Source organism: Polistes dominula, unplaced genomic scaffold (assembly GCF_049000335.1).
Source record: "Polistes dominula isolate Pdom_NZ unplaced genomic scaffold, Pdom_raw_medaka contig_73, whole genome shotgun sequence".
Taxonomy (NCBI): domain Eukaryota; kingdom Metazoa; phylum Arthropoda; class Insecta; order Hymenoptera; family Vespidae; genus Polistes; species Polistes dominula.
In genome coordinates this window covers 8,452,180-8,478,313 of record NW_028300951.1, presented here as the reverse complement: position 1 = coordinate 8,478,313, position 26,134 = coordinate 8,452,180, and the positions used below count along the sequence as shown (strand labels likewise).

The following is a 26,134-nucleotide window of genomic DNA, read 5'->3' as shown; positions in this document are numbered from 1 at the left end:
TAAGCATAAGAAAAAATTATAATAATTATTCATTTAATTTTTTTCGCATATTTTGTTCTCTTCATCTTTTGCAGAATATTTCACATACAAAAAATATTGATATGCACGACGACCGTTTAACTTGTTTTTATTTATTTATTTATTTTTTTTTCCATTCTTTTTCATTGGCAAAAAAATTATTTAGAAAATTGTACTACTATCTCCTTATATGGAAATGAAATTTCTTTCTTTTTTTTTTTTTTTTTTCGATGAGTAACGGTGGAAGATCAAATGAAAGATTGTTTTTTTCTATCGGAAAAAATTCGTAAGGAAGACCGCGGTTTGAAATTATCCTTGGCACAAATATTTTTATCCTATGTAAAGTAATACGTACAATTCTCATAGTTTTTTTTTCTTTTTCTATTTTTTTCCTTCGATGTCGACGAAATGATAGAAGAATTCTTCTATCCGAAGATAAGATATTTCTTTCATTTTCGTTTTTTTTTTCTTTTTTTTTATATTTCGCACAAAACACTTTTTTTTGTGACACACTAGCGTATTTTTTAATAAATTAATCAAAAAAATTAAATGGTCGCAGATTGAGAAGAAAAAGACATTGATAACGATTACGATAGCAAAAAAGGGCGAATCAATGTATTTTTTTTCTTCTTTTTTTTTTTTCATGTAGGTTCATATTATTATTAATTTTTTCTTCACTAAGCCGTAGTCGTTGTTGTTCGTAAACGTTTCAATTTTTTCACTTTTCAATATGGATTTGACGATTTAAAAAAAAAAAAACAGAATTATTTATTACAATACGTACAAACGTAAATCGCTCCCGTTAATATTTAAGTATAATAAATACAATACATGAAAATTATTAATAATTGTCTACGGTTGTTTCTTTAATCTTTTTTTTTATTGGTTTGTTTGTTAAGGCTGATTCGATTCTCTCCCATCTTTTTTGTTTCTCTCACGGATCTTTGTAACATTACATGGTCGTATCGTCTATATATCTATGTTTTTAAATTAATTAATTAACTATGTAAAAGGATTATATTATGTATGATATATTACATCGATTGCGAGTAACGTAGTAAACGAGATGATAAATTCAATTTAAAATTTTATTTTTCATTCTTTTCCTTTTCTTTTTTCACGGGGAAAATGTGTATGTGTGTTGTGTGTCTATGTGTGTGTACGTGCGTGTAATATTATTTTTTTTAAAGTGTACGTCAGTCGTTTGCTCGTTCTTTATCGTATCGTCGCTTTGTTCATTTATTTATATTAATTCTTTTTTTTTTCTTTATCTTCTTTCTCGTCGAGAGATACGCGAATGTGTATATTGGTATGCGTTAAGTATTAATTATTTAAGTATTTTTAAATTGTTGTTTTATTATTATTATTATTATCTATTTTTATAGAGAGGTTCAAAAGTCGCAATTTAAGTAGAGTAAGTAAAGTATATATATATATATATTGATGTAATATGTATATTATTTCACTTACTCACGCAATGTTGTTTCTAATCTAACAAATCTTTTGTTTTTTTGTTTTCTAAACGAATGTACGCGGAAGTTCATTATGTTTTATTTTTTATTTTCTTCTTCTTTTTCGTGTTCTTCTTCTTATATTTTTTCTCTTTCTCTTTTTTTTTTTTTTTAAAGTATAAGGTGGCAGTAGTATAACGTAACGTTCTCGGTGTTAATTTTTCGCTAAGGGTGGATGGAGACGACGCATTTTTATAATATGCATGAAATAATATTTATGTTTTGTACATGTATGACATACAGTGCATGTATTTTATTTATTTAAACATTATACAAGGTGTCACATCCTTTGTTTAAACGAAAAAAAACCGGAGACACTTGGTACATACGTAATTATGTAAATAACAAAGAAAAATGTTGAAAGGCAGTAATTATAGACGCTTATATGTACGTGTATGTATATGTGTATTATCAATTCTATGTGAAAATTAAAAATAATTATTAATTAACGTGTCCGTTTTAATCACGACAATGAAGTAAATCAAAAAAAGAACAAAAAGAAACAAACATATCATTAGAAAAATTTTATTAAACAACAGTTACGATAAATAAATTTATTAAAATATATATATAACAAATTAATTATTACGATATTATATAAGAAAATGAAAGTTTTCAATTTTTGTGATTTATTTTATCGTATAATGAATTAAAAGATGAAAAGAAAAAGGAACAAATGTTTTATTTCATTGTCGTGTAATTGAAAATGGGAAGAATTTAAGGTAGAGAAAAAAAAGGGTAAAAAAAGATTGAAATAAACGATGAAACTTGTCGTCGAACCATCCCTTATCCCTCTCGCTTTCCCTCTTTTTTCAAGTTCAGTTGATTCTCTTAAGATCTACATAAATTTTTCCCCCGCGATAATCATGTTGTAGAGTAAGAGCACTTTGATCGCTACTATTCGCGGGCGAAGCGAGTTCTCCTTTTGTCCTCCTCCCCCGCACCTCGAGTGCACCCCTACACGCATCAAAACAAATATGCATCCTTCAGGATATTCCATCTGGACATTTACATATAATTTTTTTTTCTATCTGTATCTTTCTTCTTCGTTTCCCCCCTTTCTTTTGGGCTTTCGTATTCCCCCATTCGAAATCGGATATGTGACGACGACAACATTATTTACTTCCATATTTTATTTAATTAATTATTTATTATTGTTCCGGAATGAAGGGGAGAAGGAGGAGGAAGCAAGGGCAGTAGTTATGGTTTTTCTTTTTTATTATAACTTTTTTTTTCTATTCTTTATCCCTTTTCTTTTTCTTCTCTTTTTTTCTTTTTTTACATTTATACCAGCGGAAGAACTTGGAATCTTGTCGTAATATATGTAAGCAATATTTTATTGTAACTTTTTTTTTCTTTTTTTGGATTTTAAAGTATTACTTTTACTTCGTTCAAATCGTATGCAAATTAATCGAGTCATTTTTCATTTTCATTTTCTCGTTCTTTTTTTTTATCAACGTTCGGCGAGTAGCGATCGTTTCTCTTTTGGAGAAACGATTTTTTACAATGAGGCTTCTTTTTTTTCTTTTTTTTTTTTTTAGAAACGGACGTCTTTTTTCTTTTCTTTTTTTTCGTTCTTTTTAAAAAAAGTCTTCTCTCAATTTCTAGCTAAATTCTATTTTATAATTCGATGATTGAAAAATATTTTTGCGTAAAAAAATTCATATCCATATTAACGTTTTCCAAACAACACGGTTTCGTCTCTTTCTCTTTCTCTCTCTGTTTTTTGAGCCGCCGTTCACAATTTCGTTATAATCATTACTATTATTATTATTTATTTATTATTTCGTTAATAATTAATAATTGTTTTATTTCGACATGAACGAGAGAGAGAGAAAGAGAGAGAGAAAGAATCGGTATCGACTCGAATCTTTCGATTGGTTTTCCTTTTTTTTTTTAAATGGTTCCTTGTGGACAAATAATTTACTTCCTCCTCCAATATTATCTCATTTTTATTTCTGACTTCTTTTTCTTTTTCTATCGTACAATCATTCTTTCGTATTTATCTTTATTCTTTTCATTTCTTTCCAATTAACGAATACGAACGCTCCATTGGGGTGCCGCCATCTTTGCGCATGGTGGAGGAAAAAATCTATTAGAAATAGGCGAAAAATTGGCGCGGGATTATTTTTACATTATACGTTCATTTCGAAAATCAACAACGATTGGTTTAGTTAGTTAATTAGTTAATTAATTAATTCGCGTCGGGACGATGTGAACTCGCTCGAATATATCCTTGACAATTATTATTAATTTATTTTATTTTATTTTTGTTCTTTCACGGCATCTAACGTAGGCGAGATAAGACACCGCGAATCTATTTTTTGTTCATCTTCTTTTTTCTATTTTATATCTTTTTCTTTTTATTTTAATAATAGTAGATGCAAACGAAATAAGTAAGGTTATGTACTGCCTCTTTCTCTCTTTCTCTCTCTCTCTCTCTCTCTCTCGTTTTCTCTGTTACTATATCCTTGCAATGTCAATTATCTTTTTTTTCTTTTTCATTTTCTTTCTTTTTCCCTTATGTACCATTCGGTATCGTTGAACTTTTGTTGAATGTCGAGAAACTGGCGTAAATTGTTCTTTAGTTTTTTTTATTTTTTTTTAATTTTTTTTTTGGGGGTTTGTTAGAGAGCGACTAACGACGACTATGAACGAAAGTTGGAGACTCGGAAGTGGCATTTGTCGCTTATTAAATGATGGATAATAGTTGGTCCCGAACATGAGTTAGTATGGGTTTGTGCAAAAATCTTAGCTAAAACCTTTTATCCTTTGTGAAAATGATGGCAGTTTAAACACGCTTTGTTGCCTCGATCCTTTATCGATTTGCGTTTTATTTCTTTTTTTTTCTTCTTCTTCTTTCTTAGGAATTGACATTTTGTCGTATCTTACGTGTTGCGGATTAAAGCGTAAGATTACTTTTTTCGTTTTTTTTTTTTTCATTTTTTATTTCCCTTTCTTTTTTTTTTTTTAATTATTACAATTACTCTCTAGCTTTTTCGACGATACGCGAGTGTTCACCATTTATCTTTGTGTGTTTAAATTGTATGTCAATGTGTTTGTGTGTTGTATGCTGTTTGTGTGTGTGTGTGTGTTGTATGTGATGTCCGCGTACGGGCTCGCGTCTATTGCTTTTACGTAAAAGCTAAGAAAGAATTCGATCAAAGGTATGAAAAATCTTAAATCGTAAGGTCCTCGCGCGAAATTTCTTTTAAATTGTTTTTTCTTTTTTCTTTTTTTTGATTTATTAGTGGCAGCATGTATATATATACATATACTTCATATATATATATATATTATTTCGCACATTTCCTCTAGCACATTCTTCGTCTAGTTTTCTCTTTTTTTGTTTGCTTCGTATCGATTTTTTTCTCGTATCTTTCTTTTAGTAGAGAGTATGGTTTTTTCTTTTCCCTTATTTTCTTTTATTTTTTTTTCTAACAATCAGCGAGACGAGAGCCCTCGTTCTTTCATCGTTTTTTATAGTTTTTTTTTTTTTTATTTATTTGTTTCTTGTTATCTGAATAGAAAATTAACGGAAGATGTTTTCTAAGTGAGAGACAATATATATATATATATATATATATATATATATATATATATTCTATTATCACGATCTCTGTACAAACCCATTCTAATGGTTACGTGCGCAGGAACGCCTGGATTGGTTTTGCAATATTTTCTTATTTTCTTTTTTTTTATTTTTTCCTTTTTTTGGCGCTCGGCGACGAAAGTCTGCGGGCAGATCGGCCGTCCCTGAGACAGATTGTTTTATCCATCTTCTTTCTTTCTTTTTTTTTTTTAATATTTATTAATTTTTCTTTACGATCCAATTCGCTCGGCGTTTGTTTTCTATTTCATTCTTTCGTAATATCATTGCCACCTTTTCCCCCCACTTTTGTTTCTTTTTCAATTACCGTTTATACGAGCTACCTAAGTACATATTTAATTTAACCCTCTCGTTACGGCAGTCTGCTCCGCGGGGTAACGCCACCATACGAGGCACCGCGCCGCCGAGCTAACGTCAAGATCCGGCGCTCGTATTCACAGGTATTTGGAAGAGGCCGTCTAATTCCGGCGCTCGTACACACAGGTCATCGAATGGAGGCCGTCTAGATCTGGCGCTCGAACACACAGGTAGTCGAGTGGACGCCGTCTAATTCCGGTGCTCGTAACGAAAGGGTTAATTTTAATTTTTAATATCTTTTTTTTTGTTATCTTTTTAATTCTATGTCGCATTTAGAGAATATCGATTTTGACTATCGCGTGTCACTTGGCAGTTTTTTTTTATTTTCTTTTTTTTTTTTTTTAATATTTACAGTTAAGAATTATCATCGGCTAAAGTTTGTTCTTTTTAATTATTTTATCTTTCTCGTAACTTTCGCCGATCACATTATTAATATTATCATTCTCTTTTAATAATACGCGTAGCGAATAGAAATTGCGTTTGGATGACGATGACGTATATATCTATCATTTTATAATAATCGATTAAAATATTAAATTATTTACAAGCATAGTACGATCATGTAATTGAGAAATCTCGCGCTCGTAGTTCCGTTTAATTTGGTGCTACCATTGCCACCATTGTCATGGCCGCCGTTGCCGCCATTGTTATCGTCATCGTTTTCACTGGCAGTGTCACCTTTGATCTCAACGATAGTGTCGAGTCGTTCGACTTGAGTTCTGTGACGATCTATCGATGGATCGCTGTCATTTGTATCGTCCGAATCGACGTCTATCATGTGATCGTTTAATTTGATCTTAACTACCGCGTCTACCGGATATTTACTCGTATGACGATGACGATTATCTTCGTCGGACGATGTAGTTCCGCTATTTACCGCAGTAGCAGCAGCAGCAGCTATTCTAGCACTTCTTTCGCAACGTGGACAACTATTGTTGCCGTTAGACGAACTTTCATCGCTTTGACAACGGAAACATATGAGATCTCCTTCGGTTGAAAAATTACAATGTTCACAGTGAACCAAAACAAGACCGTTACCGTGACAAAGCTCACAAACCGGACTGTCGTCTTCCTCAGCATCTTCGTCTTCCTCTTCATTTTCTTCATCTTCATCTTCTTCATGTTCATTATCCTCTTTTTCCTTTTCCTTTTGTTTTTGACGTTTTTCCGTTTCAACGAAAGTTTCCTCCCGACGAAAATATTCGGGTGACAATAATTGCTGTTGTTGTTGATCCTTGAACTCTTGTCGACCAGATCTCGGTGACGGTGAATCCTGAAAATAGTTTCGTGATCTAGGCGACGTAGAGATTTCTTGAATATCACGTGACAATCTTGGCGATGGACTATTACGGACAGACGTCTTGTATTCCGGTCTAAGGAAAGTTAAATCCTCCCTAGGATCTAAACGTTCCTCTACGTAACGACCAAAATAAGATCCCGGTGTCTGTGGTCTGTACGTGCAAGTACGTGTCTTTTGATCGCATTCGCTGCACAGCAACAGGTTTGATTTGCTTCCGGGTTGTGAGGCGTAACCGTTGCACGTTCCGTAATACCTGTCGGAATACAGATAGACAGTGATCGAAGAAAGAAATGGAAAAGAAAGTTAAATTGTCTTTTGTCAAATCAAAACAATAAGGAATACAAATAATGGATAAATATTGCGTTACCTGGAAAGTTCGTACCGACATTCTGATAAATTGGATTATATATATATATATATAATTATTGATAAAATTCGAACATGATACTTAGATAACCTGCAGATTAATTGATTTGTTTCAGTAACGTACGGAATTCAAAGTTTTCTGCATGTTACTTAGGTAATGTACACATTAAAATATCTTTAGGACAACCAGCGATAAAACAATATCTTGACACTGGGTCAGGGTTTCAGAAAATATAACTGTAAATCTAATAAGTAATGTACAGGGTATCTAGGTAATTTGAGAAATGAAACAATTATCGACACGTCAACTGTTCATCCTGATTATTCTGCAGAATAACTGATTCCTGTACAATAGTAATAGGTAACATATATATTAAAAAATATTAATTCGAACTTTTCGGGTAACCCAATAGATGGATAGACATATAAATACCTTTCGTCTTCGTCGCTTTCGAAAAAATGCTGACTTAAGCTACCGATCGATTTGGTGTCGCTTAATCTTGCACCTACGTTTAGTTCGACGTTTGTCAATGAACCAATAGAATCCTCGACCCTAGCTTGTTCAATACAACGACGTATAAGCTCCATCTTTGCTTTGCCGCGCTCTCGCGGCCTTGTTTCTCGTTAAATGATGCTTTCGCGATTACGCTCGTTGTTGTCCTCTACGCTCGATGTCGAACTAACACCGCAAATTTGCAACTCGATTTCTGCCAAACGTTGTTCCACTTTCCATTCTCTTTGATTCAATCTAGCGTTAAGGGTTGCGTTTTCCGTTTCCAACGTTAACTGACGTTCCCTCAAGTGTTTGATTTCAGCTATGAGTGCTTCGTGCGAGGTCACATCGGGTAACGGTGTCGCACCTTCGCTCATTAATTGCGTCATGCTGTTGCACGTCATACCTGTAACATGTTAAATTTGTAAGATATTTGAGAAACATCATATATGCCTTTTGCTGTTCTTCAAAACTTGAAAAAACATTAATAGATGCGTTCCTGAAGATTGGTGTAAAACAATTGAATAATAGAAGTCTTAAAAAATCAACAAAAATAATATAATAAACGATGAGTTTTTAATCATAAGATATGTTGTTCTATTATTAAGTATTAGGTTGGGGAAAAAGTTATCCATTATTTTTACGTTAACTTCAAACCTTTATTTAACATACTTCTGGTTGTCTGATTTTGATCAAATATGCACAGTTTTGTTCGTTAATTTATTAACGTTTTAAAGGTAGCTTCATAATGCCTGTCTCATAAAAGTCTTGGTCTCTATTTGCGAAAAACTCTTGTGATCGATTTTTACAATCTCCTTTTAATGTCAATTTCTTATCAATAAGAAAGTTTTGCAGTGCAACAAAAAGATGATAATCGCTTAGTGTAAGGTCTGGTCTATATGATGGATGCATCCAAATTTCTAAACCAACCTCCTGGAGGTTCTGGGAAGTCACTATAGTCATGTGTTACCTGACGTTGTTCTGATCAAACACAACACCTCTCCTTTTGGCCAATTCTGGCCGTTTCTGGTCAATCGCTTGCTTTAAATGATCCAGTTGTTGACAGTAAAGATCCGAATTTAGTGTTTGGCCATATTTAAGCAACTCATAATAAATGATTCCTTTCCAGTCCCACCAAATGCACAGTAGAACCTTCCTGGCCGTTAGTCCTGGTTTGGCTACCGTTTGAGCTGCTTCATCGCGCTTTGACCACGATCGTTTTCGCACAATATTGTCGTATGTGACCCATTTCTCATCCCCAGTCACCATCCGTTTAAGAAATGGGTCGATTTCATTCCGTTTGGCCAAGGCTTCGCAGATGGAAATTCGATGCATCATGTTTTTTGGTGTTAATTGGTATGACACTCAAACATCGAGCTTCTTTTTGAATCCAGCTTTGCACAAATGGTTTAAAACTGTTTTATGGTCGATCTTTAGCTCCTGGGCGATGCTACAACTACTAAGAAGCTGGTCAACTTCGATTATTTCTGTGATTTTATCGACATTTTCGACGATAGGCCAGCCTGTGCGAGGTGCATCTTTAACATCAAAAATACCTGAACGGAATCGACGAAACCAAAATTGCACGTAATTATCTGTTACAGTATTGAGAGTGTAAGCACCATTTACAATTTCACCCGCCTAGCTTGAATTTTCGTCTTTAGAAAAGAAAAAGTGTGAAATGTACGGAATTTTCTCTTTGTTGACTTTCATTTTGAACACCCTGTAAATCACAATTGAATAGACCAAACAAAAAATGGTAAAGGAATTTTTTTAGCTCTAAATGTCACCTTTCTAGCAAGGATAAATTTGAAATTGTTTGATTGATATTTTGCGAGAAATCGATAACTAAAGTCATCTAACGAAAAAATAATGGATTACTTTTTCCCCAACCTAATATTAATACATACACAATAGATAATTTAAATATATAAAAAGTATCTTAACAACAGATTAACAAACAGAACCTAAAAATATTGTATTACCGAGAACTTTAAGAATAAAATGTAATAAACGAAGCAACATCGAGTACCACCATATTGTTGTATTAATATCGATATGTTATTAACTTCCTATTACTACCCTTACAAATATAAGATCATTTCCAATCAAAGTAATTCTCCAGAGTGTATGTGTAAAAATGGACCTTAGATCGATTGGACTTTAGATAGTACAACGAATAGAATTGGATGTTATATGTGTCACATCTTAAAAATTGCTTTAATGAATAATATCATCACACGATATCTTGTGAAAAGTATTGCAAGATCAAGAATGGAATAAAAATATTGTTATATAATATATTTTTCTTTATTTTTCTTTCTTTTCTTGTACGATTAATCTTGGTATATCTTATTGGTTTTCAACTTACTCGTTTAAAGTATACTTTTTATCAAAGTTTATCATCGTACGAGTTGGAAGAAACCTTTTATTTTTCCAATTGGTCTAAGTCGGATGTTCCCAAGGGATAAAACAGAAAACAAACAAAAAAGTGTTACGAAAATATGACTCACCTGAATGAGTAGATTGTCGTCCAGTTGATGGCTGAGTTGCAACCGATCTTGGCATCCTGGCAGTTGGATCCTCGCTACTTTGTCCACTGCTCGTGGCACTCATCGGGCTGTCCATACTTCTACTAACGACGTTGACGTTGACGTTGACGTTGTTACCAGGTAAAATAGGACCGGTTGGGATGCTACTAGGTACACCGGTATCAACGGTAACACCACTAGCTCGCGTTAATACCGGACTCGAACTTGGGGTAAACAGTGAACGTGTACCAGCACCAATAGCATAACCCTGGCCTCTTATTTTGTCATCTAACGGTGACACCAATGTATCCTCTATTGGCTTTCTAGCGTGTAATTCTACTAATCCAGGTGCACTCTGACATCTGCTCATTGCCACTGAAATATTTCACAATATGATTGTAAATCTCAGACATATTTTATATAAATAATATGAGGATAATATATGAGAGAGATTTGCGTTTAGGTTTTTAACTGAATGATTAATCGATAACTATATCTGTGATCTTTTTTTTTTTAACGTTGACAGAGATTATCAAAAGTTTCATCGTCAAAGTTTTTTCGTGCTTTTTATTTGATTATAAATTTGAATAAAAAGTCAAATCGGAAATTGATTTTCGTTTATTTTCTATCGATTATTTTTGTTTGTTTTTCCTTTTATTTATTTATTTTTTTTTTTAATCAAAAACGTTATCTTTACAATAGATGGATAGACAGATACCTATTGTCAATGGATATCCTTGTTTTTTTTTACGCCATCTAAAAGCAAAAGGTGAGTGGATTCAGAGGAGTATCTGTTTCTTTATATTAAAGCATTCTAAGCCACGAGAATGAGAAATCGATTTCGTCTTTTTCTCGCTTTAACAACGCTTTTACCTCTTTGAGATCTTCTTTCATTTTAAACAACACAATCAACCGTGCCTTCTTTGTCACTTGTTCTAAAGAAACGTCGTTGAAATACTCTATCAAAATATAGTATATTCTCTTATGTTTGTCTAGTTGTTATTCTCGAATTTATACGACGTTTCAAATTTATATCGATATTATTCTAAGAGGGAGAGGAGGGTGATAGGGTGTGAGAAAAAAAAATAACCAATGAAATGAAATAATTGTAATTAAAAAAAAAAAAAATAAATAAAAGAAAGAAGTAAATCATCGTACTCAACTTTTGTAATTTGTTTTGTCAAGTTTGGATTATTGTTAAAAAAATGTTTAGCACAAATAAGGGAGATAAATAAGGGATAAAAAAGAAAAAAAGAAAAGGTACTCACATTTCTTAAGCGGAGCTTTCTTGTACTTCTCGAGTCTTTTAACCGCTATTGATTCCAATCTAACTCTAGCAGCTGGATATTCCTTAAGGACGTCCCACATGTCCTTTTTGCTGAGAACGAATAGGTCCGAGTAGCCGACAGACCTCACACTCGCTGTTCGTCGATTACCTGCGTCGATGTAGCCATTTATTGGTTACCAGGGTGAATCAAGCTTTCTTTTTTATCTCGCTACCGATCAATTTCTCGATCCTTTTTATTTTCTTTCTTTTTAATTTTAATTTTAATTATTTTATTTTTCCCATTTTTTCTTTCTTCTCGTAATCGGTTGGTTTTTCTTATTTTTTTTTTTTTACAACCACGAATTAAACGAATTACGAATTTCGTTTTCGCATTAATCGAATTAATTTGTAAAAAACAAAAAAGAATAATTTTTATACTATCGATTATTTATTTTTTACGTTTTTACGATTCGTTGTTGAAGTATTCGTTATCAATAAAAAAAAAAACAAAAAAGAAAAAAACCATGTGATTTTGTTTCAAACGCACGCGTTACGAATAACGATAAGACACGTCTCGTGGATACGTGTAAAATAAATTTTTCTTTAATCGCGTTTAACTTGATTACGAAAATGCTTTTTGCGGTTTACCGTTACATTAGATTTTATCGTTACGTCGATGTAAAATATTACTTTCATCTTGGTAATTTGAATATCTCGTTACGTTTTTCCTACAGTAATACGGTATTACTATTACAAACGATAATGATCGTGAAAATTGGACGAATTTGAAATAAATTATTCACATTTTGAATAGAAATATTATTATATACTATACATGTAATTATAATTATGTATATTTTTGATTAAACGTTATAAATGTCGATTTCGAATAATTGTTTGACTACGAATGACGATACACGATTGTGCAAATAACGTTCGAAAATAAATTGATTCTGAAATATATATATATGAATATATTGCTTTCCGGATAATTTTCATTTGAAATTATATTTAAAATATAATCGAAAATGTGAGCGAGATAAAAATCGAAAATACTTGTAATTCGCATTTAGAGAAACTACTCGCTTCAATGAAAATTCGATGATTGATCATTTTACTAAATTAAAATAAATTACGTTCATTTGATCATTATCAAATATTTATTGTTCAAAATGATAATGGCGTTAATTAGATTTTCATTTGAAAAGCGATTATCTTCCCATGAACGAGTAATAATAAAATGTAATAAATAATTATACCAGTATATATATATATATATATATATATATATATATATATATATATATATATATATATTAAAGATATAAAGAACTAATATTTAGATAATTTGCTAAAATGATAAAAGCTAATAACTACGGTAATCAAATCGTATACGTTAATCGAGAGAAAATTTAACTTGCATATTTTAGAATACATTCGTGATGGTGATGAGGTTTGTGGGAAAATGGGTGTATATGCAATACATAGCCATAAATTGCAATAATAATTAGATTGAGAGCAATGATAGATCATTGGTGACACCAACGGTTAAAAATTGAAGAAAAAGAGAGATAGAGAGAGAGAGAGAGAGAGATTAAAGAAGTTAAATGGTGCAATGTGTGTAAAACAATGAAGATGATAGTATATTCTGTTAATTAAAAATCTTTATTTCGCAAAGTATTTGCAAATCATTGAAAATCATTCTTGAAAATAAAAATTTATGGACGATCAACTCGTAAATTGCTTTATTTTTTCCTTCTGTTAATATCAAAACGTAATTTTGTAATGAAAAAGTCAAATTTAATCGAATTCGACAATTCGTGATCATCCGTAACTGTGTTTTCAAGATTTAAATCTAAAAAAAAAAAAAAAATAAAAAAAAATGTAATTTACAAAATCTTCTCAAGTGCTTTCGTATTGTTTACGAATATTTGTTGAAATGATTAGAAATTTTTCGAAAATATTAGCGTGTTGGTTCAGCCGAGAAGTAATTAATGAATTAATGAATTAATGAATGAATGAGTGAAAGAATTACTTCTATTATTAATTAAATATAAGAATAATTGTGATAAGAAAATTGAATAATAATTTAGGGTGATATTGTATACGTATATAAGAAGCTATTTCGTATACTACTTAAATATACTACTACAAAAGCGTTATAGAGCACGTTGGAAATATTATACGAATGGCCAAGAAGTTATTATAGCGACATAATTATGTCGATCGATCGATACGACCTAATAATTATCGATAATAAAAATATTCAACACACAATAGATTATAATACATTTTTTTTTTCTAATTATTTTTTTTTCCCAACATTGTCATATTACATTTTCATAATTAATTTCAATTTTATTTCAAAACAACAACAACCAAAAAGCGAAATATGTATTATTCATTAGAAATTTTTCGTTCGTAAATAATAATTATTTAAAGAAAAAAAAATAATAAAAAATGAAATACTCGAAAAACAAAAAGTTTCGTTAGCGAAAAGCTTGAATAAATAATCAAGCTTATATTAATTATATTTTTAATATAATTTTATTTAAAATATTTTATTAAAAATATAATTAATATAAAATATAAATTATATTCAAAATAGTTAATTAATAATAATTATCTATTGTTTTTGTTTTTATTTCATACGTGAATTTCAAAATTTAGATTTTATTTTTGTTTTCGTATTAATGCGTTCGAAAAAAAATAAGGTAATCACAAAATTTTGATAACGTATTCCAATTTGATAGTCGTATCGTTCGAAATTGAGAAAAGGTAAAGTGAGATAGTGATTATTGAGTAGAATAATATATGAAAGGGCAGACAAAGAAAGAAAGAAACAGAGAGAGAGAGAGAGAGAGAGAGATAGAGAGAGAGAGATAGAAAGATACTAAAAGGGTGTGATGATACATACGTGTTACGGATTTTATTCTTGAAACTTGTCGATGTTCACGCAATGATGATTTTATTATTATTATTATTATTATTATTATTATTATTATTATTATTATTATTATTATTATTATTATTATTTCTTTTTTTATTATTTCAATCCAACATTATTAACTATATCTTTTAAGTAACCTATTCATTAGAGTATAATAATATTTCGTTGGAAGGGATAAAAAATATTATCCCTTTTATTATAGCTCAACTTTACTTTTTTATTTGAATTTATTTAAATATAAGCTTCGAAAAGAAAGAGAATATTATTTTTATTATTCAAACTATTGTTCGTTATTACGTATAATTATTTGAAGGGTAAGGTGTTCGAAACTTCTTACGAATTACGATAATAATAATAAATATATTTAAATTTATAATAAAAAAAAAAATGTTATTTGCTCTGAAAGGATTGAAATGCAACTCGTTTTTCTTCTATTTTTGATAAAATAGTTTAATTAAAAAAAAAAAAAGAAAAATCAAACGAAACCTAACTTTAACGTGATAACGATTTTCTTAAAATGAGAATAATTCATTTTTCTAAGATTTCAATTGAATGTGTCGAAACGGTTTCAGTAAAAGGAAACGAACAGAAAATGAAAGGAAGAAAAATAGGAGGTAAAAAGATTTCTTTATCCAATCGAAGTTTGTAAAAAAAAATAAAAAGAAAATTCACCTTTATAGAATTAGCTTTTGGTCGAATAAATGAAGAAAAAAAAAAGAGAGAGCAATCGATGTAGGGGAAAAGAATCTTGTAACGAAAGTAAAGAAGACGCAGTATGTTAGAAAACACACATTTATGTGTGTAAATTGTGTGTGTGTTCTATGTGTTTGTTTGTATATGTGTGTGTACATGTGATTCTACGTTAGTGATGACGTCAAATGGTGCCGGGGTCATTGCGTGAATGTCGATCTCGTTTCGAAGAAGTAGAAGAAGAAGTAGTAGTAGAAGAAGAAGAAGAAGAAAAAGTAGAAGAAAAAGTCGACAAATAGGGCGTCGATGTGAGAAATAGAATGATATAGTAAGGAACATTATATATATATATATATATATCTATCTACATTGACATGTATATAAATTAGGTCTTTCCAAAAGTTCTTATTTGTTGTTGTTGTTTCATAAAATTTAATTTTTTACACGTATAATATTTTATATTTAACTGTTATTTAAATTATTATTATTACTATTAACTGGCATTAGGAGCTCGAAAGTTCATTGCCGCAAATACCAAATCCCGCCATTGTTTTCGTGTTATTTAAATTAAAGGAAATAAATGTTTGATCATGCAAATTGAAAGATTAGATTAGTGATTTTAATTCTCAAAATAAATAATTTTAATTAAAAAATATTGTTACAAGTAATATACGAGAAATTTCATTATATAAGGTGTTGTTTTATTAAAGTTGCGTCATGGTGTCGTCAGAGATTCGTCAAGGTTTTAACTTATTGATTTTCACATTATACACAAATTTTATTACCTTTTTAATTATTATTTTACGATAGATCGTATCGTACAATAATTTATTGTTTATATAGAATCGTATATTAAACATTGTGCATAGTAAAATTGATTTATTGTTACAAAATTAAATGGAAATTTTGGAAACAACCTAATAAATATATACCTGCATACTATATATATGTAATAGATATAGAATTGATAATTATATATAATAATAATAATAATAATAATAATAATAATAATAATAATAATAATAATAATAATAATAATAATAATAATAATAATAATAATGTGTTAGATGAACGTAGATGAGTTTAGATCGGTTCATACCGGATCGTAGGCTTGACCTCTCATAGATTGTGGTATAGAACGTGAAAAACGTGATAACGTGATAACGTGAAAAACGAAGGGGGACACAGCTTTGACGGGCCCCTGCTTCGCTTGGAATATTTACCGCACTCTTTACCTGCAGTCCCCATATTGAGTATGCTGATCTCCCCGAAGTATGAACCCGCCTTAAGGGTGGCGAGGACTGTCTTCCCATCATCGGCTACAACCTGGAGCCGACCTCTGTTAACTATGTACATCTCCTTTCCTACCTCACCTGTTCAACATAAACACCCAAACGTTATAATAAATATCAATTTCATTTAATTATTATTAATTAACAACTAAATTTATAGATGTTTTCTTTATTATTATTTTTTAAATTAATAAACATTGTGTTTTTGAATGAAGAAGTGGGTGGAGGGGATGAATTAATATTTACGTATATTTTATTTACTGTATTGAAAATCAATATATATATATATATATTTTTTTTTAATATTTTTTTTTTAAATATTTTTTATATTAATTTTATATTAATTTTATATTAATTTTATATTAAATTTTATTTAATATATAATTTTAATTAATATAAATTTTATATTAATATAAATTAATATAAATTAATTATATATATATTTAAAATAATAAAATTTTGATTTGATATGAGTCAAATTGGTTCAGTTCGTAAATCTAGTGTTAATATAAAATTATATAGTATAATTATTAATTTAATATAATTTTAAATATAATTAAATATAAATTTAATTAATGTATTTAATAGTAATTTAGCGTAATTGTAAATTTATTTCTTTTAATATGTACCGTTGAAGTTCGAAAGCTGTTAATGTGTATACTACCTAATTAATATATCCATTACCACATAATATTATATATATAATATTATATATAATATTATATTCGATTACTCGGAATAATTCGTACCATATATTGACCAAAACTTTTCAAATAATAATAATAATAATAATAATAATAATAATAATAATACAAATAATAATGTGCAATCGTATGTTTGCTGGGAAAGCTTAAACCGATATCGTGAAAAAAAATATATTTAATATATTACAAACATATAATAAGTCTATATAAATCTATTTATAAACTACAACAAACTTTCTGTGCTTCTGTGCAATAATTGTTAATACTTATTAAATATATTATAACACAAAACTCGATCGAATCATTGAATCAGATAAAAAAAAAGAATGAAGAAAATTGAAAGAACGATTAATTATTTCTTCCTATTCGTTATTTTTATTTTCTTATGGTATTACTATTATAACGATGACAATAATTTTATATTATCAAAAGAAACAAATTTAAAGATTAGATTCAGAAAATATTTTATTACGATTTAACTGCATACTATATACATATATATATAATGTGATCAAAATTATTGAACTGGTTACAAGATTTTTCTATTTTCTTTCTTTTTTTTTTGGATTATTTTTCCAACCAAAATAATACGATTCGTTCTCGGCGTCGTTATCCAAGAAAAAAGGAGAAATAAAAAACAAACGAGTAAGTATAAGTCTTGTCTTTCGGACTCATTACTAATCTTTGGTATTTTGAAGAGATCTTTTCTCGTTTTAACTCACTCTCGAATAAAATATAAAAAAAAAAAAAAACAAACCCTTTTCTTTGTTACTATCCGTTTTGTCTTATCATTTTATCCTTAGTATAACCGTATTTCTTTCCTTCGAAAAAAAGACATTGCAATGTAGCACATAGAAGTGCATCGAGATCGTCGAATTCATTTTTCCGCGGTAGAATCGTTCTTGTTGCCAAGGAATCCGGATAAAAAGGAAGTTGAAAAGAAATACGAAGAGAAAGAGAGAAAGAGAGAGAGGGTTCATTTTTGGCCATCCTTTTCCGGAACATCGATTGGCGTATTTCCAGAATTTCGTCTTAACGAGGAAGCATTGTGTTGTAAGAAAATAAAAAAAATATAAAAAATAAAAGAAGAAAAAAAACAGTAACCAAACAAATTATACAGCAAAGAAAAGAGAAAAAAACATTGAAATTGTAGAAGATATATATATATATATATCCATATACATATATATAGATATATATTACATTTATAACAATGTTAATAATAATAATTAATAATAATATAATACACAATGTTAAATATATACATATATATATATATATAGGGGTACAAATACATAATATATATATACATATATAAGAATGTGACGAAGTTGGGTGCAACTCGCAAAAAAAAAAACTTTTAGTCGTGTGGTTTGTGAAAATAAAAAATAAAAAACCAATGAAAATTTAGCAAATAATTAATATAAAACAAAGAATATACCTTTTCGACAAATGTAGTCGCCAGGTGAGAAAAGTACCGGTCGCAATCTGAGTACCAACTCGCATAGAAAACCAGCTTCCGTGTTCTGAAATATTTCTACCCTTCTAAGTGTTTCCAAATGCACGTTTATAGCTATCTCGGCCTTCAGCTTGTCTGCAAATGAAAAATAACAACAACAAAAAAAAAGAAAACTCGTATATAATATTATATACGAGTTTTTCTTTTTCTTTTTTTAATTGGTTTTAACTTTCGATGTATAAAATGTAATAATAATAATAATAATAATAATAATAATAATAATAATAATAATAAAAATATTAATATTAATAATAATAAAAATAAAAGTATCAATCGCAACGTTTCGAGTTTATCGCGTCACTCATAAGAACCGAATAGAATTTATTAATTTATTATTATTATTATTATTACTATTATTATTATTATTTATTTTTTAGTACCCCCTTATTAATATTTCATTCGCTTACTTTTGTAATATCGGTACCGTATTATTATCGCTCGAAACTTTCGAGAATCTGCATTTCATGGAAACGTTATTGCATCGAGAAATGCATCTAGTTCGCGAAACGAAACGATTCCCTCAATACTCCTACCCTCATCCCAACCCCAACCCCAACCCCAAGTTCCACTTCAACCCTATCCACCTTTCCTATTCCTTCGTTAAGACTTCTATAACGCTCAATGCTATTTCCTTTTACCGTTGGATTATTGAGAATGACGTTTAACTTTGATAATAAAAATAATAATTTACTACAGTGAATTTTCATTTAATATTTTCCCACCACGGTTAACCCCTTTTTATTACGACTATTCAAGCATGTATAATATAATATCGCATATATTTGAAAATGTTTCTAAAGTTAACGTGACGTTAAATGATTATATTTTTGTTTTTATACGGTGAATAGTAACAAGATTATTATTATTATTATTATTATCCTCCGTTATTTGAGATTATCTTGTTTCTAAATTTCATCTCTTTTAATAGATTGATTCAATTAATATTCGTTTTAATTTGTAAGAGAACGTACTATCATTAAAGTGAAAGAATTAAGAAAATAATTTTGCATTTTTAGTTAATATTTATTTATATTGTATATTTGTATCTGATAAAATATAAATAATAATTGTTAACGTTCAGATTTGTCAGATTATTTGCAAACGTTGATCGTATAATTGTTTTTAAGTTGTTAACAAAGTTTCTTACGAGTTAATGATAAAACATAATGTAAAACCTTTGGGAAAAACTTACAAATGATATTTAACCTGTTAACCAGGTGGGACGTATAAATACGTCAAACGTATTACTTTAAAGCTAAAGGTACAAACCTTTGTACTTTATATTTAAATAAACGAAAAAATATATATTTCATAGCCTTTTTATTTATTTTAAGCATAATAATAATAGATAATAAATAAATAAATATATAAAAAATAATAAATAAATAATAAAATAAAAAAAGGTACGTAATTAAAAAAGGATCTCTGCAGTTAACAGGTTAAAATAAATATTCCATTGCAAACTTTGAAGTTTCACTTGCAATTTTCGTACTCGAAATTTATCGATGTTTTTGTTTACCAAAAAAATAAATAATAAAAAATAAAGTACATACGATAAATCATATTTATTTGTTGTTTATTGTGGTTAGAAAATTTCACGTTTATATCAAATAACGAAATATTATATTTGCAAATGTGTATGCACATATAAATAAAAGTTGGGTTGGGAAAAAGCATAGATAGATAGATAAATAGATAGATAGATAGATAGATGGAAAACGTCATGTAGAATATCAAAATCAATTGTATGTTTTAGTATGCAACATCGTCACGGTGTTTCTGTCTCAACAACGTTTTCCACCATCTGTCATTTCACGTAGATACTTATTTTTTTCTTTTTTGTTATCCACCAATAAAACTAAGTTCTATTCTATTTTATTCGTTCGTTCGTGTGTGTATGTGTGTTAGAGAAAGAGAAAGAGGAGATGTTTCTCTTCACTTACGTTTAATATTTTCATGCAGCTTAAATAAATTCAAGCTGGCAGCTATTTGAAATTAACTATGGTCAAGATTAATCATTACCGTCTGTGTATGCTTATGAGTATGAACATATGAAATAATATAATACGTGAGTTTTATATTTTAAGATGCTTGCTTAAAATAATAATAACTTTAATTTAATAATAACTTAAAAAGTTTTTTTTTAATATTTAAATATTAAATACATATATGAATATACATTAAATATAAAATATTATATTATTATATTATAATATGTTTTTTTCAGTTAAACTAAATCATTTAACAATTTTTAATAATTATATATTATTTCTATCGTATATCCATCGTTGTGTGAAATATTTTTCAAGTAATTGTAATATTTCTATTATGACAAAATTTGTATAATTATTTTTAAAACGACGGTTCGTTCATCTATTGACAAAAAGAAAATTAAAAGAAAAATGTAAACGTAACATTATAGTTCTCACGCTTTTATAATTACACACACACACGAACACACACTCACATGTTTAAATAAACATTTAATAAACTTACACGTTGCACTACATTTAATTACAACGAATATTGAAATAAAATTCAATTGATAGAAAAATAATTGACACGTTAACTCATCTCGAAATATATTTTCAAAACTAATAAAATGATTTATTAATTATCGATTATTTTAAACGTGTTTTAATATTTATCTTAACACGACACGAACCTAACACAACTGTTTTAAACTTTCAACGAGATATTTTTTCTTTTTTATTTTTTGTTGAAATTCGAATAAAATAACACGAGAAAAAAGGTAAGAAATATAGGTATAGGAAAGTGCTTTGAAAGAAGAAGAAGAAGAAGAAGAAGAAGAAGAAGAAGAAGAAGAAGAAGAAGAAGAAGAAGAAGAAGAAGAAGAAGAAGAAGAAGAAGAAGAAGAAGAAGAAGAAGACTATACTTTAAGGATAAATATTTGTCTGACTTACCAGGAAGACAGCTGACAGCTTTCTCCTCGTCGGAACATTTTTGCGTCAACCAAAGATAATCGAACCATTTGATAACTTTAACTTGTAGATGATTAGGTACACGTCTCATTCTCATGTACGTTTTAACACCGTCCAACTTTGCTGAAATGAAAAACAAAACAAAAACATATTTATATATTGTACATATCGTATCGAATGATAGGATGAAAAAAAAAATTAATTATTTTTCTTTTTTTACTGTTTTTTTGTTTTTTATTGGTAATGGAAGAATTCATACGAAATATTTAATAAAAGATAATGCGTATCGTTTTATCGAATATTTAATAACAATAATAATAATAATAATACTTACAATTGCACACATATAATATATAATATATATATTTTATACACAAATCATCAAATTATTATAAATACTATAAAGTTTAATTTGATTGAACCTTCAAATAAAATCTTGTATTATACCTAAATAATTCAAAATATATACATATCACTATTCCAAATTGATAAATACCTCATTATGATTAATATCCATTAAAGAATGAGTTTTAATTTCATTTCATTTCATTAACCGAATAATATTCAAATAGAAGTAATTACTTAAAATATTAAATTACTCTGCATAGTTCATTATTAGTTCTTTTAATTATTTCATTCCAAAATTAGAAAGAGAGATAATAATATTATTAAAAGTAATAATTATTCACTATTAACGTAAACGAGTGTTAATACGGAAAGTTGCATTTATAGTTTAAAAAAAATAAAAAAAAATAAAAAAATAAAAAAAAAGCATGTGCGCATATCACACAAGTTAGAAGTGAAACCTTCAAATAAACAAGTTTCGAGGATGATTTATTATATAATATTATTAAAATGTTATTTGCCTTTTTTAATTTGTAATTATTTATTTAATTATTAATTTAATTATAAAAATGCGCGCCTGTTCGTATGCAACTCTCCAGACAAACTATGAAAATGTTGCTTGCGAGCGCCATCTACTGAAACCGAATTTTTTTGTAGTCAAAACTGTTTATACACGTATGTATGACGGGTTGCCTATCTTTCGGGCAGAAAAAATTCCGTCCCTATAGATGGCGCTCGCAAGCAACATTTCCAAAGTATGTCTGGAGGGTTGCATTCACATAGGCGCGCATTTTTATACTAATTACAAAGAAATTAAATAATTAAACATTTTTAAAAATGTTTGCAAATCAACTATTTTTATAAATAATAATAAAAATTGAACTCTTATATTGTAATTAATTTATGCATATTTTTAGAACAATATTTAGTATTTTATATGAAATTAAGACCGTTTCTTTCCCCCACTACATCACCGCGTTTCATTTTTTCAAATCACACCCAATTCTAAAAAAGTTTTCACTTAAAAAAAAATAGAAATAATAAACATTCAGTATTAACGTAAACGGGAGTTAACACAGAGAGTTGCATTTATTATTTCAAAAAACAAAATTAAAAAAAAAGGAAAAAAAATTTCCAATAGATAACGATGAAACATTGTTGATAGTTTGTGTCCTTTTTCTTTCTCTCTCTCTCTTTCTCTCTCTCTCTCTCTCTCTATTTTTTCCTTTCAATTATTTTTGCTTGCAAAAATAAACAAAAATAAAAAGAAAAAAAAAGAAAAATAGGAAAAAATATCTACATGTAATGACAATACCGCGATATTGTGGTATATCGAGCGTACGATCGTTGTACGGGTCACAGCTCGATCACAATGCAATGAAACGGAAAAGCAAGATACGGTTACCCTTCTATACGAATTTATCGGTTTCGTTTATTGTTAAAAGAGAGAGAGAAAAAAGGGAAGAGAGAGAGAGAGAGGGAGGGGGAGTAGAAAAAGAAATTACAAAAACGGATATCCTGTGAACGTAAAAGATTATTCTTTTAAGAATCACGAAGGAAAATGTGTCGAATAGATAATTCAGAGTCTCGATGAAATAAATCTAAAAAAAAAAAAAAAAATAGGAGGAAGAAGAAGAAGAATAATATAATTCAAGTCATTCTTAAAGATTGGCAAGATCCATTTTAAATGAGGTAAAAATCAATGGTTAAACTTCATTTATGTCCGTTTCCGGCATAGCGAAAAGAAGTACGTTGAAATTCGTAGGAGTATAAGTGAAATCAAATTTCAATTCCGGGATTCTACGAAATACGTGCTTTGTATGTAATGTATAATGATATATATTTATGTATGTATGAGCTCTTTGGGTGAGTAGTTGTTCATTCTATATATATATATATATATATTGTCATTGTTAGAAGATGTGGTTTGTTCGGGATTGTGATCGATCAACGATCGTACTAACACAATTCTATCTTTTGAAGCTTTACCGAAGTATATACGAACGTTTTAAGACACCCAGGATAGATGGATGAATGGGTTGGTGGATAGATGGAGGGTTGGTTGGTTGCTTGGATGGATGGATGGATGGATGGATGGATGGATGGATTGAGTTCGGTTATTCGGATTAAATTTCTCTTTTTCTGTGTGTGTGTGTGTATGTATGTGACGGTAACAATTTGTAGGAGGGGAAAAAAAAACAAATTAAAAAGGAATTTATATTATAAAGAAAGTAATTACAAAATATGGTACGTTGAACTTTAGCAAAAGGTTTATACAAAATTTTACAAAATATTATTAATAAAGTAATCGTGTGTGGAATATGAGATAGAAAAAGGAATGAGAAAAAGCCTGAAGCAATCTGATGAATAATTTATATATTATATTTAGGTAAAATGTATATTACGCTTTACCAAGAACAAATGATTTGAAAGAAAATAAAGTAATTTATTTTAAATGAGAATATTTAATTAATTGTAAATATAATTTTTAAATAACATATATATATATATCAAACTGTATAAATTAAATATGATAAAATTGAATGAAAACGAGAGTTCGCATTGTTATTAAATTAAAAAGTATATTTGACGAAGATAATAATAATGACTTTGGCTTTGAATTGATTTTTATAGATAGAATAATATAATCGATAATTAACTTTTCAAGATTTTTCCTCTATAGCATGTATATTCATTGTTCATAATCATAATGAAAAGTTTTGAAGATAATTTATTAAAGATCTCGTTCGAGAGTTTAATGAAAAGAAGATCGAAATAATCGGAAAGTTGAGGTGACTGACCGAGGAAGTAAGGGAATGGGAAGGAGGTTCTTGGAAGAGATATAACCTTGAGCTTAATCCACTCACAATTGTAAAGGTAAAAGGAAATTGGTAGGAGAATCGGATGTCGGCTACGGAAATCGAAGAAAAGTAGAGAAGAAGGTTCGAGTAATTATGACTAAAAATAAATGAAAATAAATGATCACCTTTCTATGGTGATTATTCTCGTTAAGGTTGTATATATCTATATATATATATATATATATATATATCGAATAGTTTGGATAAAATAGGCTTAAATATTAAAAAGAATGAACTTACGATGAATTGTAAAAAAAAAGATTGGATTAATTTTCTATAACCCTAAAAGGGTGTCATTTTTCAATGATCTTGATTCGTCAAGCTCGTTTGAAAGCTTCGAGTAAAATAGAAAATGGTGGAAAACCGATATCAACCAACCAATCCTGCTGTTAGATATACGTACGATTAATTTCAGATTAATTTCCTGTGAGACAATCGTTTTAACGATGAGAGACGTTAAAGTATCACATGACCGTTCTCTTTCAATTTTCTTAATGGCTTTCAACCAAATATAATTACTTAATATCTATAGAAATTGTATGTGTGTACTTTCATATAAGAGAATATATTTATACTTTTCTTAATAAGGTATTATTATGTGAAACACCGATTATTAATAGAACAATAAATTTTACAGAATAATTAAAGATCACGTATCCTTGGTTGAACGTGAAAAAAGAATAAATAATCTTTTTCGCGATTTAATTATGAATAATTGATAATGTTCATTAAAAATGTATCATCGTTCGACTTAAGTTTGACTTAAAACGATTTTAAACGGATTGTTTGTAAAGAAATTTTCTTTTCGATCAAATATTACTATTATTATTCATATTATTATTTTTATTATTATTAATTTATTAAACGTACCGAGATTCATTTATACATATTTTTATCACGACGGATTAAATTACTCATCTTCGAAAAGTCATATATATTTTACGATATAATATATATATATATTTATAGTTAAAAATAATTTATATAGTTTATATCTATTTATGCAATAAGAATTTTTTCAATTACCAAATAGCACAATAACTTATAAAAAAATAATTTATATTTTATATATGTATAATATTATTGCATATATTTAAATATTTAAAATTTTTAATTTAATATTTAATTTAAATATTTAAAAATTTTTCAATATAAATATAATAATATAAAATATTAAAAAAAAAAAATATGAAATATAAATTTCTTTCTTTAAATTAACATTAATCCTCGTTTATTCTCTAATTCATAAAATCGTGTAATTATTTTGCTTTCTCTAACAATAATTACAAAAATAAAATAATAACATTTGATTAAAATTTATTCTAAGAAAGATAGGATAAATTAATCGACTCTCGTAATTAAAAAGTACAATGTTAAC

The 26,134-nt window shown here is 28.5% G+C and overlaps 2 protein-coding genes across 2 annotated transcripts in view; both read right to left on the bottom strand.

The window, feature by feature from the left end:
- Positions 1-4,448: 4,448 nt before the first annotated feature.
- LOC149032702 (uncharacterized) lies at positions 4,449-7,750 on the bottom strand. The gene is made up of 2 exons (XM_089172038.1): positions 7,596-7,750; positions 4,449-7,049 (listed from the first exon to the last, which is right to left on the bottom strand). Exons 1-2 carry the CDS (start codon positions 7,748-7,750, stop codon positions 6,038-6,040), a joined length of 1,167 nt encoding a protein of 388 aa, XP_089028164.1. The 3' UTR covers positions 4,449-6,037.
- Positions 7,751-7,786: 36 nt separating this feature from the next.
- LOC107069486 (uncharacterized) overlaps positions 7,787-26,134 on the bottom strand; it is a 91,877-nt gene continuing 73,529 nt past the window's right edge. Inside the window, 6 exon segments of the mRNA XM_089172033.1 lie at positions 7,787-8,061; positions 10,169-10,561; positions 11,455-11,622; positions 16,317-16,466; positions 18,531-18,683; positions 21,533-21,673. Of these exon segments, the coding sequence (XP_089028159.1) occupies positions 7,787-8,061; positions 10,169-10,561; positions 11,455-11,622; positions 16,317-16,466; positions 18,531-18,683; positions 21,533-21,673 (1,280 nt within the window).

Coding starts and splice junctions, on each gene's coding strand:
- LOC149032702 (XM_089172038.1), bottom strand. CDS start 7,750: ATGGAGCTTATACGTCGTTGTATTGAACAAGCTAGGGTCGAGGATTCT. Junction 7,050..7,595: donor GAAAGCGACGAAGACGAAAG/GTATTTATATGT, acceptor GTATTCCGACAG/GTATTACGGAACGTGCAACG.